Consider the following 15452-nt stretch of genomic DNA (forward strand, 5'->3'; position numbering starts at 1 on the left):
ATTTGGCAATCGTATACCATTGTACTGTACATGGCTAGATGAGCTAAAGTGGCAATAACATCAAGGCATCGTCGGAAGGTCGCGATGGAGCGCGCTCGGCAGAGTCCAGAAAAAAGTCCACGTCGGACGAACACCTGTATTTGTATGGCCGCGTGATGTTGGCGCCGTCGAGTTGACTGACTTGATGCCATTGGCTATAATACTGAGACTCAGATAGACTCGACCAATCTGACTCTTAGCTTTTGATTGGGTATAATTCCACCAATGGCATCCAGTTTGAACCTCGACAAGTCGTTGAGGACGACGATGCCAATATTATTGCAGCGAAATGTATGCGTCACGAACTTGTCAATCCCAAACGTCCAAACGGCACAGTGAATAAAGTGATGCCCCTTCGTAGAATTGGCCTCTGCTTCATGTGCTACCGGTATTCGTTTTGTCACTCTCATGTTTAGGGGCCGTTTGCCCGCACGACCAGAAGGAAATCAATCACACCAACTCGATTTAAACATCATATCGGAGGTGTACAGGTACATAGGCCAATGCCGCGCACATCAGTCATACCCACCGTCGGTACACTGTAGTGCTGTGCAGTCCTTACACCGGATGTCCCCATACTATGTTCAAAACAATCACTCACATGACAGCACAGCGATACCGGTGTACAGTACAACACTCGACAATGGAGTTTGCGATTTAAAAGGGTAAAGTCTCGGCTACACACGAGGCACTGCTTGCGATGGGCACCTGGAACCCACTGTTCGGGGTTCATAATCACCTCAAACTCGAGTACTCGAAGCTTTGGAGTGGCGTGTGAATCATTCGCACGCCCTTTCTTGGCGATGGAGTTGCTGCCGTGGGAGCTGTCAGGAGATCGCGAGCTGGCCAAAACCGGAGGCTCAAACTTAGTGCACCGTGGATGGTGCTTTTTGCAAAATGCACGTCACGTCGCAGTGACCAGCATTGGGCAACACCACAGTCTTGTTGACCACACATTCGCAGCAAACGACGTCGCCACGCGGTAGGATCCATTGTCAATCGGGATGTCGTCTAGAAGTGTAGGATACCATTCGGCAATGGTGCTTGGCCCGGAAGAGGCTAAAGTTTTGTGCACAAACCAGCAGGCACTTGCTGCGCTGGGAGTCCAGTCTTGGGGGGTATTTCTGGCCCATCAGCGTGATGTTGACGGCATTGTGGTCGTGGTTGATAAGATCGTCCGCGTCGGTGGACACCGACGAAGCCTTCCGTTGGCTGGCCATGCTACAGTGTATTTCAAATACTGTACCCTCGTCGGATGGATCGAGAGGTTCACACAAAGCCGCGATGCGAATTGTGTCGTAAGTTATGTAGCAGATCCAGAAAGGAGTCCATCTGGTCATCACGATGGTTTCAGCATTGGGTTTTGACCAATGGTATCTGTCCACTGTCAAATGCACTGTTTGACACTGACAACGTGAAATTACGCTTTGGGTCGACAATTTTACCACTCCCTTGTGCACATAGAGTTACATAAGATTTACTTACAGATGTTTGCTGCGATTCGACTACAGCACACTACACGCCAGAGTGTACTACAAGCAATACGCCGTAATGTTGAAAGTTACTGTACTACGTAGTATTTGTCGGGAGGGATACAGTACTTTAATTGGAATTGTGAATTACTAGTACAGAGTAACGGTACACACTTTGTTGACCACCAGTTACGCGTTGTAACCGGTCGTTCCAAATTGACTTTTTCTCCCAAGCTTTCCACACGGCGTACTCAAATGTCGCCCACAGACTGATTTTCAAGTCAACACAACCAGGTAGTGTAGCCTGCCGTTGGTTCTCCCCTTGATTACAAATTGCCATAACTGGTGGTCGTGCCTTGTACTACTACTGGCGGTGGTATGTACGATGGCCTCCGCATGCATAAAGGCGTGACGGAAGGTGACATCAGTGAGCTCATCTCTTAAATTTAATAGGGGAATGATGCTCGGGTCTTCTAGTTGGCTGCTTCGCTACTCAGCGTGCATGTAACGTTAGGCCATGTTGCCACCGACAACACGCCCCCTTGTAGTACTGTATGCCTCATGATATCTGAACTGGGTGCAAATAGTTTGACCAATGTCGAGGTCTAGGGGCTGGTGCATAAATTGCCTGTGACATTCTCCCCCGGGTACGTACGCGGCAAAGAGGTTGCCCCGTCACCGCTAAACGTATTATTTTGTGAGTGCAATGACCCCCCACTTGGTCTACGTCAACCCTGCGACGTGATCGAGCTGGGAGTGTGGTACTGCCGTATGTAGTGTAACTTATTGTACGAATTGAGGTTACTGTACATACTAGTACTAGTACTTATTACTTCGAAGTACTATGTACCAGTATGGTCGATCGATTCAAATCATCGGCATACGTACTGTACTCGTAACTATGTACTCCTGGGGTAAGTCTTAACGTTATGCACTGGTTGTGCTTCCACAACGTTACAGGGATTTTGTTGAAAACGTTTGTGAATTGTTTGAAAATACATGATGTACTACGGGAGTACTAGTGTACCGTAGTACAGACTAACGTTACCGGTAAGTCTCATATTGAAGCGTCCCTGGGCATCATGGAATTCGTTCTCGATTGGCCATGCATGGGGCGCCGACTGTTAGCGTATAAATATGTGAACACTTCGTTGGTCGTGTCCAATTTGACAAGTATACAGTATTGTTGCGTTCAATCAAATCTGGCAGTAAGCTTAAGCTTTCCTTTCAGCCTCGCCTCGACCTTTGATTGGTTGATCTAAACTTTTGTTTCGCTGATTGGCTACATTATTCTATGTGTGTTATCCATGTCTTTTCTGAGGAGCCAATCAAACATCGCAGCGAGGTTGTAGCTCACGGAGCAGAATTGGGAAATTTGAGAAAGTTTCTATGCAATTGCGATTTTTGCGTATTTTGGTCGTCGATTTTGATTGGAGGAAAAATCCACCACATTCATTAGGTAATTCCACGTCAAACGCCAAGGAGGGCCCATCCATCATGTTCAAACCTACTTCGCCTCACAGGTCCATGTTGACCCGCACGTCGATCACCAAGGATGAGTCGGTGGCGCTGTCGGCGTCGAATGCCATGTTACAGGAAGACTTGGCTCCTCCTGCCCGGTGGGTGGACAAGCAAAGCCGGTCCAAGTGCTTTTGCTGCAGCCGGCATTTCCAGACGCTCTTGCGTCCCAAATACAACTGTCGCAAGGTAGTACCTTCCTCCCTCTCTTCCCCCGTCTTACCTGTGTCGCGCATAGTGTGGCGAAGTCGTGTGTTCCAAGTGTCGCGTGTCCAAGTTGCTGCGGCCGTCCGTCACCGCCGTGATCGTGTCCATGAAACAGCTCACGACCGTCCAAATATGCCTCGTGTGCAGCCACAGTCTCGTCACCACGGAGCCTCGCCAAACGCAGGTCCAGCCTCCATCGTCAACTCCGGCCATCACGCATTTCGCCACGACTCCCCAACCCAAACCCAACGCTACGCCACCAAAATCCCCTCCGTCGTCGGCCATGATCCCGAGCCCGTACGACCTCGACTGGGACTGGGCGCACCCGTGGCCTAAGCCGCCCGCCCTGCCGTCGTTCGTGGAGAGTCAGCACAAGGACGTCCTGAACAGTCTGCGCATCCTCGATACCCCCAAAGACGAATCGTTCGATCGCATTGCCATCGCCGCTCGCAAGTTCACGTCGCCGCCTTGTAAGGTCGCCTGTGTGGGCTTTATGGACTTGCAAAACGACCGCCAGTGGTTCAAGGCAACGTGCGGACTCGCCCAATCTGGTACTTCCTACCTCCTTCGAATAATGACCATCTCCTTCTCTTCATGATAAAGTACCCAACAACTACATCGTCATGTCCCCTCCGTGACGATGGATGCTCAGTTGATATCACACTTCTTCTACTACAACGTTATATATGGTTGACTTCAAGTTAGTTGCGTCGTGTCCAATACTGATTTGTCGTTGATCATCTGCACCATATAAACTGCGAAAAAACTATGATTATAAAATTCAATATATATTCTCGAATGTTTACATAAAGTCTTCAAATGTCATTTCTTGGGTTGAAAAAACAATCGCGGAAATATCGACAGTTTTGAAAACCAACCGTTTCTCACGATGTGTTGGACAATAGTATATATACATATATATATTTATATATATATTTATATTTATATTTATATATATATTTATATTTATATATATACTAGTATATAGTTTCCATGAATGCAAACAAGGGCGTTAGTTATCCTTTCCTCTGGGCGTATGCTGCTTACTTGGGTTGAGAGAGGAGGTCTAATCTGTGCCCAACGCCACATGTGAACGTAGAAATGCCAAGGACAGTGTCATTTTGCACGCATACTCTGTATTTGAACCAGCCGGTGGTGGTGCTGGATGCCCGCGTGGACGAGCGCTTCTGCTTTAACCCGCTCGTGACTGGCGCCGGCCAGTTCCGGTTCTATGCGAGCGTGCCGATCGTGGTCGAAAGTGTCGCCGTGGGCACGATCTTCGTACTGGATGCGGAACCGCGCACGGAATTCGACGTGGACATGTCGAAACTCGTGAGGTTGGGCCACATGGTGTCCAAGATGCTTGTGGAGCGCCGCCTTCGGTCTGTGCGCAAGGCATCGCTGGACGAGAGCTTTCGGGTCACGACGACCATGTCCGTCCCGTGCTACTTTGATGAGGACCAGACGATCGCGGGGCGAGGGAGCTTGGTGTCGACGAAGATGGAGAAGCCAGTGCGAAGCTACTCGATGGACATCCTGGACATGGCCACAACATCGTGCGCGAGCCAGCGGCGGTCCAGCGTCGACGACTTTACGACTTCGATGCCAGGGAACTTTATGCCGACCACCGAGCACCCGCGGCAGTCGTCCGAGGAAGAGGCTACCGATGGAAGCTCCATGGAAACGATGCTGATGACGCTCTTGAGTCAGACTACGTTGACCCAACAGCAGATTGCCACGCAGCAAGGCGACTTGTACGTGCGCTTGGGCAGTAACAGCACCAAGCTCAACATGCTGACCGAAGCGGTGGCGAGAATGGAGGCTAAGCTCCAGGAAAGGCAGACCGAAGGCGAAGAAACAAAGGGTTGATATAGTAGTTGTCCGACGAGTAGGATGGACCGATAATCATTTATATTTAAGCACCTGGACGACGTGAGGCTGGCTAACGATTGATTGCTTCGACTCGAGGTACGCTGCAATGGAAGCAAACTGTCTCGACACATTTGGATCCACGTGGGTTTCTGACGACGACGACGATATGGACCCACCAGTGTTGTCCGGAATGGATGCGAGGGCTACGGCGGACGCAGCCTTCAGCCCCATGGCATCGCCAAGTTCTTGGGACGTGGTGGCCAGCACACAGATAGGGACGGCAAACATGCTTGCCATAGACATGATGTGCCATGCGGCAGGCTGCACCGACGGGTTCATGGCAAGGACAACGACGCTGGCCTGGTGGCGCTCGAGGAGCCGCGTGACTGCGTTGACACCGATCGCGACAACTTTCAGAGGCGCCACGGCAGGAAGGAGGGGTGTAAGTTCATGCAGTATGCGATCAAGGACGATTTGCTTGTCTTCGTTCTCCACTAGAGAAAAGGGCAGCGGACGAAGGCGGCGGCTAGCGTCGGACGACTCCTTCCATCGGTCTTTCTCTTGCAGCGCTCGGTGCCGCAGCGTCGCCATCGTTCTCCGCCAATCAAATCACTCGATGACACGATTTTGGGCACACAAAATAATTGCATACATTTGACTAGTAGCCAAAGCCATTAATTTTATTCTAATCCATAGTGGCACAACAACCAATTCAACATGCCATCGACGCCGCGGTTCACGGTCACGCAGGATGACAAGATGGTGTACGTGGAGATTCATGTGCCGTATGTGCGGGTGACAGAAATGGAGTACCACATTGACGGCACCAGCTTCACCTTCTGGTGCAAGCCATACCTGCTCAACCTAACGTTCCCAGGAGGCGTAGTCGACGACGACCGCGCCAAGGCTGTGTACGACATCAACAAGGTAACTAGATCATTCATTGGCAACATGTGAACGATGAATGCTGACCATGGCACACAGGAACACGGAACAATCATGGTGCATCTTCCTAAAGAGACGCCGAATGTCCATTTCCCCGACCTCGATCTCCTTACCACCCTCCTCCAACAGAAGAAATGGCGGCCTCAGGACGAAGGCCTTCCCGACAGGTACGAGCATGGAAAGCTTTGCATTTCTGGGACTAACTTGGACACTGATGGTGTTAGTCTACCTGCGCCGCTCATCGAAGTCGTCGGCGGCTCCTCGTCGGTAGAGGCGAGTGCGTCGCCGCCGCCACCACCAGCCCCGTCATCGTTATCGTCAACCACAGACTCGAGTTTGCTTTCATTTGAAACACCAAAGGAACATGTGTCGCTGCATGTGGGTCCGCCAACCTACGGCTTCAACAACCGCTTCTCCGACTTCTTCAAGTGCTGGCATGGCGAACTGCATGAAGTGCTGTCATTGCCGACACCAGAGACGTCCACCCCCGCCGAGCGAACCAAGATGCGCCTCGAACTGGAAGACCACGATTTTGATGTCGAGCGATATCTTTTGGACTTTGCCAACCAAGGCGAGGACGACCACTTTAAAGCCGCAATGTCGTACACACCATTTTGGGCCGCGCTGCCAGTGTGGACACCGCCGCCGCCCAAGGTGTTGATTGCACATGTCACAGATAGCCTCGCAAACGTGACGTTACACGCTTCCAGCATCGAGTTGACGGACAAGGAGAAGGAAGCTCTGTTGCGGTTGCCCCGACGGGAATACCTGGCATTTACCGCTGCCGAAGCCGCGGTCGTGTGGCACGGACTGCTTGACATTCTGGCCGCGTACAGCTACGACCTGCGAACGAGCGAGGGCGACCCGACGGTAGAGTCAGCGTGGACGATTTCGATCTTGAGCTCGACGTTGTCGTGGTTGGATCCGGCGACGACAACCGTGGCCGACGTCGTGCGGAATACCATGCGGCGGACGTTGGTGTATCCGTTTCTACGGCAGTGGGACCTTGGAGTTGTGGTAGTGAACGACGTTGTGGCCATGCTTCGTCGGGGCAAGCGCGTCGTGCTGCGCGCGCTCCTGGCCATCCATTCCATCTTTGAAACGTCCGAGACGTATTACCTCTTGAATACGTTGTTTATCAACGACTACGCGACGTGGATTCAATCGACGGCCGACGCGCACTTGAACGAGTATGCCAACCAGCTCGACGCGGCACTGGCGGCGTTTCACAAGCAGCAGTCTGGTTGGGGCTTGGTCGAGATCGAAGCTGCGTTGCTGGAAGAAGATGAACCTTCCAGTGACGAAGAATTGAGTGGCGAAGACTCGAGTGGCGAAGAAGACTCGGACGATAACGAAACGATGGCACAATAACCGAAACGGTTTCGAAACCGATGCCCTTTCCCTGGCAGTTACAATTGCCTGCACAAAGGGAATAATAGATGGGCGCGACTTTATTCTGGCGGCATTTGTGTTAACAACGCCAGAGAATAATGAAATCGTATCACGTGCCCCCATTTGTGACAGGGACAATTCATACACTTGATTGCATAATCGGCAGTCACCAGGCAGTTAGTTACCTGTGGATTTCAGTTGTCCCTACTGTAACAAGTAACTACACGGTAGTGTTGCGAGGGCCATAGATACTGTACACCCATAAAGGTAACATAGGTTCACGGAGGCGTCGGTGTGGGTCGCTCAAGGGGCAATGTAGGTACTAGTACAGTACTTCGAAATTATTGGTCATGCACATGCAAACCAAGCACACTTGAGTTCCTAAACCTCTCTTATGTTGATGGAGTGCGTTTCACATCATAAGGACGACTGGGTTACGCATATTATTGAAACTGTGACGGGGCTACCAGCAGTAAAAATAGGCACCGCATGAGCCGCAACCAAGACGGAAGCGGTGGCCCCACGACGCGGCTTCCAGATATCTATGCCTCGCCGGGCAATGTTGGCGTCCAGATCGACTCGTATCGGACCAAGGACCTGTTCAACCGGCCACGATCGAACAAGTTCACGACGGCATTTCAAGGTCACATGTATGAAGATCACACGCTCAAAAACGCCAAGCGAATGCTCGCGCGAGAGCTCCAGAGGTGTGTGTGGGAATTTACAATTTCGTGGACATTGATAACGAACAAACGATCGTAGAAAACGAGAAGACGATCAACGGGTCAAGAAACTGGCCGAGTATCAAATGCAACGGCTCGAAGCCAAGGTTCAACTGGACGAGAGGCGAAAACACCGCGAGTACCTGCGAAGGCAACGGGCGTGGGAAAGGCAGCAGGCGATGAAAGCGGCGTCCCAACTCGCCCTGGAGCACTCGTCCGCGGTTCAGATCCAAGCGCGGCATCGGGGCTGGCGGGTGCGGCGGGCGTTAGCTCGACAAACGGAAGCGGCCACTGCTATACAATCCAATCTGCGGCGATATAGGGCGCAACACCAGTACACACTGCAAAAACTAGCCCATCGCGACTTGCAGGTGGGACCGTAGGGTACAGTACAACTGGTCTAATCATTCGTTTTCAGAGACAGAGTGCCGTGAAAATTCAGTCGCACGTTCGAAGATATGTCAGTGCAAAACAAGTACGGCAGATGAAGGCATCGTTGCAACTGCTCGTGGACACACCGCGAAGTCTGAGCACCGGGGCGTTTATTTCGACTTCTCCTGAGCCAGCATCATGCATTCCCCTGTCCCCAGTTCGATCAGACCTTCGAACAACCGCCCCTATAAAAGAGGACGGCATGCGTCCCCCCGCGGGTGTTGTGCATACTCCCACTCCACCCCCTCCGAGACCGACGCCACCTAGTACCACTGCAAATGTCATCCTCAAACGCGTTGGAGGCGGGTTTCGTCGCATCGTGCAACCACCCCAAACTCAGTTGTCCGCGATGCTCCTGTCGTCTAGTCGGTCCCCCATGCCCTCGTTGGCATTGACCCCCACGAAGAAACGCCTTGCAAAACCGCAGCCCCCTCAACGCTCGTTTCTGCAGCGATGGAATGAAGTGCCGTCCCCCGTCGCCAAGTCGCTCGAGTCGTTCATTCAAGACCCCAACTTAGTCGAGAAGCTCAAAATCGTATCCTCGCCATCAATGGAACCACCAGTAGTGTGGCGAAGTCGGGACGCCGCCGAACTGTGTGCGGCTATGGACGCCTCGTTTCCTGTGGCCGAGCCCTTGGACTTTGAAGAAATGCAGCCACCGCTCACTCCGCACGATGTGGCCGAGCTCACCATAGCCATGGAAGACATGGCGAATTTACACGATACAGTTCCCGAATGCTTTGATACAGATACACCTTTCGTGCCGCTGGAGAAACCACCCAGCCGACCGGAAGTGGCGGACTCGCTGCAGCCTTTAGGTATCGCCGTGGACCCCACTATCTTTCAATGGCTGCCCAATGCCTTGGTGACCCAAGAAGGCGAATGGACAGTGCTGTTGGACGAAGACTTTGATGCCAAAGCAGCCCACGCGCCAATATCTCTATCGCCACCACACAACCCCGACGACGACGATGATGACCAGCGCATTGAACGGTCCGAAACCACCAGTTCTGCGTCCTCCAGTGACATTGAAGAGAACGAGTGCGAACAAGCTACGGTAACGACAGTGGCGGCTCACAAACACCGTCATCGACCGAAGTCCATTCTCAAAAAGTCCGTGGTGACACATCCCATGGCGCCAGTTATGGCCGTGGGCAGCAGCCAGTTTAGCCTCCGCAAAGACCCCAAACGTACCCATTGGAAAGTCGACCACGACACTTGTGATGACATTCTGCTCGGAGGGGCGCTATTACCTTTCTATTAACTTAATCCACAACCATGGTTTTGTATGAGCAATACTGTCCCACGCAATAGTATTAACTGAAGCCTAAATTTAGCTTTGACCAAGTCCGTGGCATGCATGACGCACGTTGCTGCGTGCCGGCAGATCTTTGGGGATATCGCGAAGGACCTGCGTTTTCAGCTCGTTCGACGAAAGGTGGTTACGGAGCTCAAGTTGAAAGTTGTCAATCGATGGCGTCTGCACGCTGGGAGTCTGTTGCGACCTCATCCTTTGAATCAGTCAAATTTACACCACCACGACCAGCATCGGTGCTGTTTCGTTCATTCGCTGAATCCAGGTCGAAGTGGGAAAGAAAAAAGCCCCAGCGCTCTCAGTCGCCGTATGCTGCGGGCCGCGCACAAGACACTTCATTGGCCTGTCGCCGTTCGCGTCGTCGCAGCCCGCGTCCATCAGGCCCGTTTGGCATCGTCCAATATCAAATCGCGTATTCAAGGGTGTATAAACGACCTGGCCAAGGTCAAAGTGGCTTTGAACTGCGACCACGTGACGAACAACTCGTTTCATTCGCTCGGAACAGCCGCGTACAGTTGCGTCCGGTGCGGTGTCCGCATCGACTCATCATCGAAAGCGTACTTTTTCGTTCAAGCGCTGGACGTAGCCATGTTTGAGTACCCATTGTTGACGTTGCGCCCAAAATTGCTGCAGCTCTTGAGCCGGCTTGAGACAGGCTTGGAGGACCTGCAGTCGTTCTGCCGACAACATCGCGTCGAGGTGGAAACCACCGCGGCGTTGCTCATCCAGCGCATGGCTCTTCTGCACATTCGGCGAAAGCGCGATAGAAACGCAGCCAGTCAAGTCCTATACTCAATGAAAGCGTTTGAACGACGCCAACGGCGTCGACAATGTGCCCGGGAGTTGCTTCAACTTCAATGTCGCATTCGACGAAAGCCAATCAAATTGCAGCACATTGTGGAAACGGCAGTTTCATTGGCTCAACTTCCAATCGACGACACCAGAGATGACAAGTTCCAGCTCACAGAAATGTGTGGCAGCACTGCGCTCGGGGCCTTTGAGCAGGCCGCAATGACTCCTGCCAGCGAAGTGATGATGCAAACGTCGTCTCAGTTGACACCGCCACTACTCGCGTCCGGAACGACGTCATCGTGTCGATTGGTTGTAGAATCCTTGCCTGCGGTGCTTCCACGTATTTCGCCCGATTCCCCGGAAATACACCGATGTTTTGCCCCACAGTGCGGCGGACAAAAGTTTCACAACAAAAAGTGGTTTGCCCAACACATGGATAAGGTACATCGTTGTTTTGACTACGACAATCTGTGACCAGTACGTAGCACGCGACGGCCAAGAAGCGCCGACAGGACGAATCGTCGTTCCTGGCGCGGATGCGGAGCCAAGCGTTGCCGGCACTTCGACAACATGTGATCGTTCCACCGCCAGTTCCACTGCCTACGCCAAATTGCAGTTTACCCCAGCTGTATAACCCCAAATCGGCGTCCATGCTCATGCAATTGGTCCGCCTCGACGCATCGTGTGCATCTGATGCGCAAGTGATCCGCATTCATAACGACGACGTCACGACGAACGGAATGGTATTAGGACGCAGTGCCAAGCATTGCGACGTGATCGTTGACTGCCCCAAATATCCGGGGCTGGTGAGCAAACAGCACCTTCGGGTCATCGTCGTCGACAATACGTATGTCGTCAGCTAGAAATGTTGATCTTACATCGTCATCTCTGTAGCGCGGTGATGGTGGAAGACTTGGGAAGCAAGAACGGGACATACGTCAACGGCAATAAACAGCACCAGCGCACAGAACTGCATGTGGGTGACACGATTGAGCTAGGTCGCGTGAAGCACCGCACAGAGAGCGGCGTTGTGCTCGTTTGCCACCATCCCAACCGCACTACTTCAATGTTGTGAAATTGGAGGATATCCGGATTGCAGGGATTCATCCGAAAATCGCCGTATTCAACGGAACGAACGATGAACCAAGTGAGTGCGACGCGGAAGCTGTTCGTGCGCCAACTTCTGTCGGCGCGAAGCCTCCCTGAGAGTCGAAGCAAATACATGTACAGAGGAGTTGAACTCATCCGCGCGTGGATACAGGTATGGAGGTTTGTCTTTCTGCATCAACATGCTAAGACACGCATGAAGGGGGTGGTCGTGGAGGTACAGATCCCGCGATTTGCCGTTGACGACGGCACTGGCGTGGTGTGGATCGACATACAGAGCCTGATTAAGAGTAATCCATCGCTAAACGTTCGGGTGGGAGAATACGTGATGATCATCGGCCCCGTGCTCGGGTCTCTAGGCGTTCCCGAGCCATCGCCGGAACGGATCCAAGCCCATCAAGTCATCCCGCTTGCCGCCAAGGACGTTCACCGCGAGTGCCTGTGGTTTCTCGAAGTCATCGAGTACTGGAGTCATGCCGTACGCACTCGCCCGATCGAGATTGACGGCTGAACCTCCTTCCTACAGGTTGCGCTGACCAGGGATGAAAAAACCTAAATATTTAAGGTTTGTTCGGCGGTTCATTCAACCAACCGCCGGAGGAAATTTGAGTAGATTTGAGTAGAACACACAATAGATTCTCTAACAGTAAACAAAGGCTTGACGGGAATGTTCGCAGACCTGCCCCTGCCTGAGGGGGCTGGTCTGTGAAAAACCATGATGTCGGCTGTGTAAATGAATGACAACATAGTGTTTCACTTGTTGTAGCCAATCAGATTGCAGGAAATCATCGGTTAGTGTGTGACTTCAATTAGTGTGATAAGTACATTTGGGAAATGAGCACAAAATCCAAATTGGCTGATTTGGCTGAAAGGGCAATACTACGCAAAGAATGTGTGAGCACTTGAAAACGTACCGGTGATACTGCCCTCTAGCAGAATGACGAGTTCAAGATACATTGGTATGGGATACCTAGTAACTTATTACTAGGCTCATGAACATGCCAACATTGGCAAATACCGTAATTTAGCATTAACCTCGAAATCCATTGTTTGTTGACTCACTGTCAATGATACCTCGAATTGATATTCTAAAAAAGACCAAAATTTACAGTTGTGGGTCGAATTTTGAAATTACCGGTAGGTTTTATTGAAAGGTATTATAAAAACCTAATAATATAATATAATTTGCCATCCCTGACGTCGTGTATCTAGCGTGCTATTTTTAATTATGTTGTCATGGTCTCGTTGACACTTGGTGTCAAGAGCTTGGCTTCCATGCGTGCGACGGCATCGGCGAGCTTGTCAATCTGTTCCGTGTGCTGGCCCAACGTGTTGAACATGGCGCCTTGCTGAGACGCGAGTTGTTGCTGGGTTTCCGTAGTCTTGGACAACAACGTCATCAACATCATTTCCATGTTGGCCCCGGGGGCAGTTGGCGCGTCCGGAACCGCGACCGTCGACACAGGAGCCGAGAACAACGCTGCTTGGGACGCGGTCCCCGGGCATGGGGCAGTTGCGGCATCAGACGGCTGCCTCAGTTGGCGTGGGGTTTGTGGTGATGGGGCCGCCAACGCCCCCCGACGTTCTTCCAAATACTTCATCACGACCGTCGCCAATTTCTCGAGCATCGCGACGTCGACACTTTGCCGCGGTTGGTTGTCGAAGACGGCGACGGTGCCAACGACGTGCCCCGTCGGCGCGACCAGTGGCACGCCCGCGTAGAACCGGATGGCGGCACTTCCAGTCACGAGCGGGTTCTTGACAAAGCGCACGTCCAGCATGGTGTTCCACACAACCATGGGATCGGAGGACTTGGCGGCGTGGGCGCAAAAGCTCACGTTCCGAGGTATCTCGGCCTGGGCGAGGCCGACGTTGGCCTTGAACCACTGGCGCTCACTGTCCATGAACGACACCACCGCCAACGGACACTTCATCGAGTTGGCGGCCAACGTGCATGCAATGTCAAACTTTTCTTCTGGCGCGCTGTCCAAGATGTTGTAGCTGCGAAGGACGTCCAACCGCACGTCTTCGTCGGCGAGGACGGGCGCCTTGGGCCATGGATATCGCCACGAGTAGTCTAGTGGGTCGTCACATGTGGATGTATTGATCGCATCGTCGTCGATGTCGAGAGCAGCATGGGACGAAGCACCAGACGGGGACGACGGTGGATTGTGGACATGACTCTGCCAGTCCAGCGATCGCGACGAAAGAGAAGAGGCTGTGGCCGAGTTTTCCCGCATGCCGACCGTCAAGGCATTGTCGGGAACTTCTGCGTCCACAAGGACGCAGTTCATACAGACCTTCACTTCCACTGATCCTTTCACAGGCAGTCGCGCATTCCTCTTTAGCAGACATCCCTTGCACACAACTTCCCCGCACTACAACGGACACCGTGAATACATGGACCTATAAATTTGAGAAAGATTCGGCCGTACCCGACGGCAATGATGTTTGCGGCGGAAGTTGCTAAAGCTGCGCGTGCACACAAGGCAGCGGTGTCGTTCGCTGTCTGGGACCCATTGGTCATGATTCACGAGTTGATCCGCCGTCAGATGCGCGTCAGAAGAGGATGTGGTGCTCTTAGTGATCCGTGAGATCACGGAGCTGCGACGGGAGTCGCTCGTAGTGGCGTCGCCGTTGCTGCTCATGCTAGGGAGCAGGACTTCACTGGAGTGTTTTGGGAACTGAAACCTCACGGGTGGATCGATAAAAAGGGTTCATCGCGCCTCTGTACGGGTTTAACCCACGTTAAATTGAGTTTAACGTGTTGGATGTTTGCAAAGTCGCGCGATTTGATTGGCTCAATGGTGAGACACCTTCCATTACACAACTGATGTACAGTAAACTATAGTATGCAGGCTGTGGGCGCGCGATACCAGTCAACCAACGTCTGGCATGAGCCCCGCCTTGAATTGGCTCCTGAGCTCGACAGTGCCGGTTCTTTACCCTGGTTTCAGCTGGCTTACCATGGGTCGGCAAGGGTTCAGCACCCAGCGATCGATTGTCATCGTTGGGGCGTAGCACAATCAAGTTGCGGGTTGTGGAAGTGATGTACGCCCCACACAGCGATGCTACACACTGTATCATCCTACGCTTGACACATATCCACGTGGTTTACTAGCTCTTGTTCGAGTCACTGGAGAGGGTTCAATCTTACTCTGTCGACATCATCAACGCTAGTCAATTTGGAAAACCTTTCACGCCACAATGTCCACCAAACGTCGGGAGCGTTGGCACTTATTCGCACATCGTATAGTCTTCATTGCGATTACTACATGTAGGTAAGATATCCGCGAGGAAGGTTGTTCTCGAGGTACTGTACCTACCACTGCTTGTTTCCAGTGACCAAGCCATGCAAACTGAGTGGATTGCACACGTTTCAAATGGGTTGTGACACGCATGTGACAGGCACCAAGTCGATTTGACTTTACACGTTGGCGCTGCACCCATTTTTGACCTTGAAATGACGCCGTCCTCCCGGCATTTGGTGACCTACATATACGGTACGTATAGTGGCTACAAATGGTTGCGTCGCCAGCACATTACCAGATCCATATGACACAAACGATGGGATATATTGGTTATTACCGTTCCACACTGTGCGCTACAGTATGTACCTCGATGGATTTGGCGAAAGTC

The 15452-nt window shown here is 52.2% G+C and overlaps 8 protein-coding genes across 9 annotated transcripts; 5 read left to right on the top strand and 3 right to left on the bottom strand.

The window, feature by feature from the left end:
* Positions 1-905: 905 nt before the first annotated feature.
* On the bottom strand, positions 906-1259 carry H257_01976 (hypothetical protein; the record flags this gene model as incomplete). The annotated part of the gene is made up of 2 exons (XM_009825450.1): positions 906-980; positions 1068-1259. The coding sequence occupies 2 exons, from the start codon at positions 1257-1259 to the stop codon at positions 906-908; spliced, it is 267 nt and encodes an 88-aa protein (XP_009823752.1).
* Positions 1260-2982: 1723 nt separating this feature from the next.
* Positions 2983-5717, top strand: H257_01977 (hypothetical protein). Its single transcript, XM_009825451.1, has 3 exons — positions 2983-3218; positions 3268-3787; positions 4336-5717. Exons 1-3 carry the CDS (start codon positions 3009-3011, stop codon positions 5103-5105), a joined length of 1500 nt encoding a protein of 499 aa, XP_009823753.1. The 5' UTR covers positions 2983-3008; the 3' UTR covers positions 5106-5717.
* Positions 4190-5717, bottom strand: H257_01978. 2 transcript variants are annotated; one of them, XM_009825453.1, is made up of 2 exons: positions 5285-5717; positions 4190-5225 (listed from the first exon to the last, which is right to left on the bottom strand). In XM_009825453.1, exons 1-2 carry the CDS (start codon positions 5697-5699, stop codon positions 5179-5181), a joined length of 462 nt encoding a protein of 153 aa, XP_009823755.1. In that variant the 5' UTR covers positions 5700-5717; the 3' UTR covers positions 4190-5178. The 2 variants fall into 2 exon arrangements, with proteins under 2 accessions (XP_009823755.1, XP_009823754.1); XM_009825452.1 differs by having other exon boundaries at positions 4190-5717.
* A 92-nt stretch (positions 5718-5809) lies between these two features.
* On the top strand, positions 5810-7578 carry H257_01979 (hypothetical protein). Its single transcript, XM_009825454.1, has 3 exons — positions 5810-6035; positions 6093-6220; positions 6278-7578. Exons 1-3 carry the CDS (start codon positions 5826-5828, stop codon positions 7422-7424), a joined length of 1485 nt encoding a protein of 494 aa, XP_009823756.1. The 5' UTR covers positions 5810-5825; the 3' UTR covers positions 7425-7578.
* Positions 7579-7904: 326 nt separating this feature from the next.
* On the top strand, positions 7905-9895 carry H257_01980 (hypothetical protein). Its single transcript, XM_009825455.1, has 3 exons — positions 7905-8152; positions 8208-8538; positions 8586-9895. Exons 1-3 carry the CDS (start codon positions 7935-7937, stop codon positions 9861-9863), a joined length of 1827 nt encoding a protein of 608 aa, XP_009823757.1. The 5' UTR covers positions 7905-7934; the 3' UTR covers positions 9864-9895.
* A 248-nt stretch (positions 9896-10143) lies between these two features.
* Positions 10144-11826, top strand: H257_01981 (hypothetical protein). The gene is made up of 3 exons (XM_009825456.1): positions 10144-11147; positions 11192-11553; positions 11601-11826. Exons 1-3 carry the CDS (start codon positions 10224-10226, stop codon positions 11779-11781), a joined length of 1467 nt encoding a protein of 488 aa, XP_009823758.1. The 5' UTR covers positions 10144-10223; the 3' UTR covers positions 11782-11826.
* Positions 11827-11844: 18 nt separating this feature from the next.
* H257_01982 (hypothetical protein) lies at positions 11845-12324 on the top strand (the record flags this gene model as incomplete). Its single annotated transcript, XM_009825457.1, has 2 exons — positions 11845-11967; positions 12016-12324. The coding sequence occupies 2 exons, from the start codon at positions 11845-11847 to the stop codon at positions 12322-12324; spliced, it is 432 nt and encodes a 143-aa protein (XP_009823759.1).
* Positions 12325-12931: 607 nt separating this feature from the next.
* On the bottom strand, positions 12932-14498 carry H257_01983 (hypothetical protein). Its single transcript, XM_009825458.1, has 2 exons — positions 14249-14498; positions 12932-14191 (listed from the first exon to the last, which is right to left on the bottom strand). Exons 1-2 carry the CDS (start codon positions 14459-14461, stop codon positions 13040-13042), a joined length of 1365 nt encoding a protein of 454 aa, XP_009823760.1. The 5' UTR covers positions 14462-14498; the 3' UTR covers positions 12932-13039.
* Positions 14499-15452: the final 954 nt, after the last annotated feature.

Source organism: Aphanomyces astaci, assembly GCF_000520075.1.
Source record: "Aphanomyces astaci strain APO3 unplaced genomic scaffold supercont1.3, whole genome shotgun sequence".
Lineage (NCBI taxonomy): Eukaryota > Oomycota > Saprolegniomycetes > Saprolegniales > Verrucalvaceae > Aphanomyces > Aphanomyces astaci.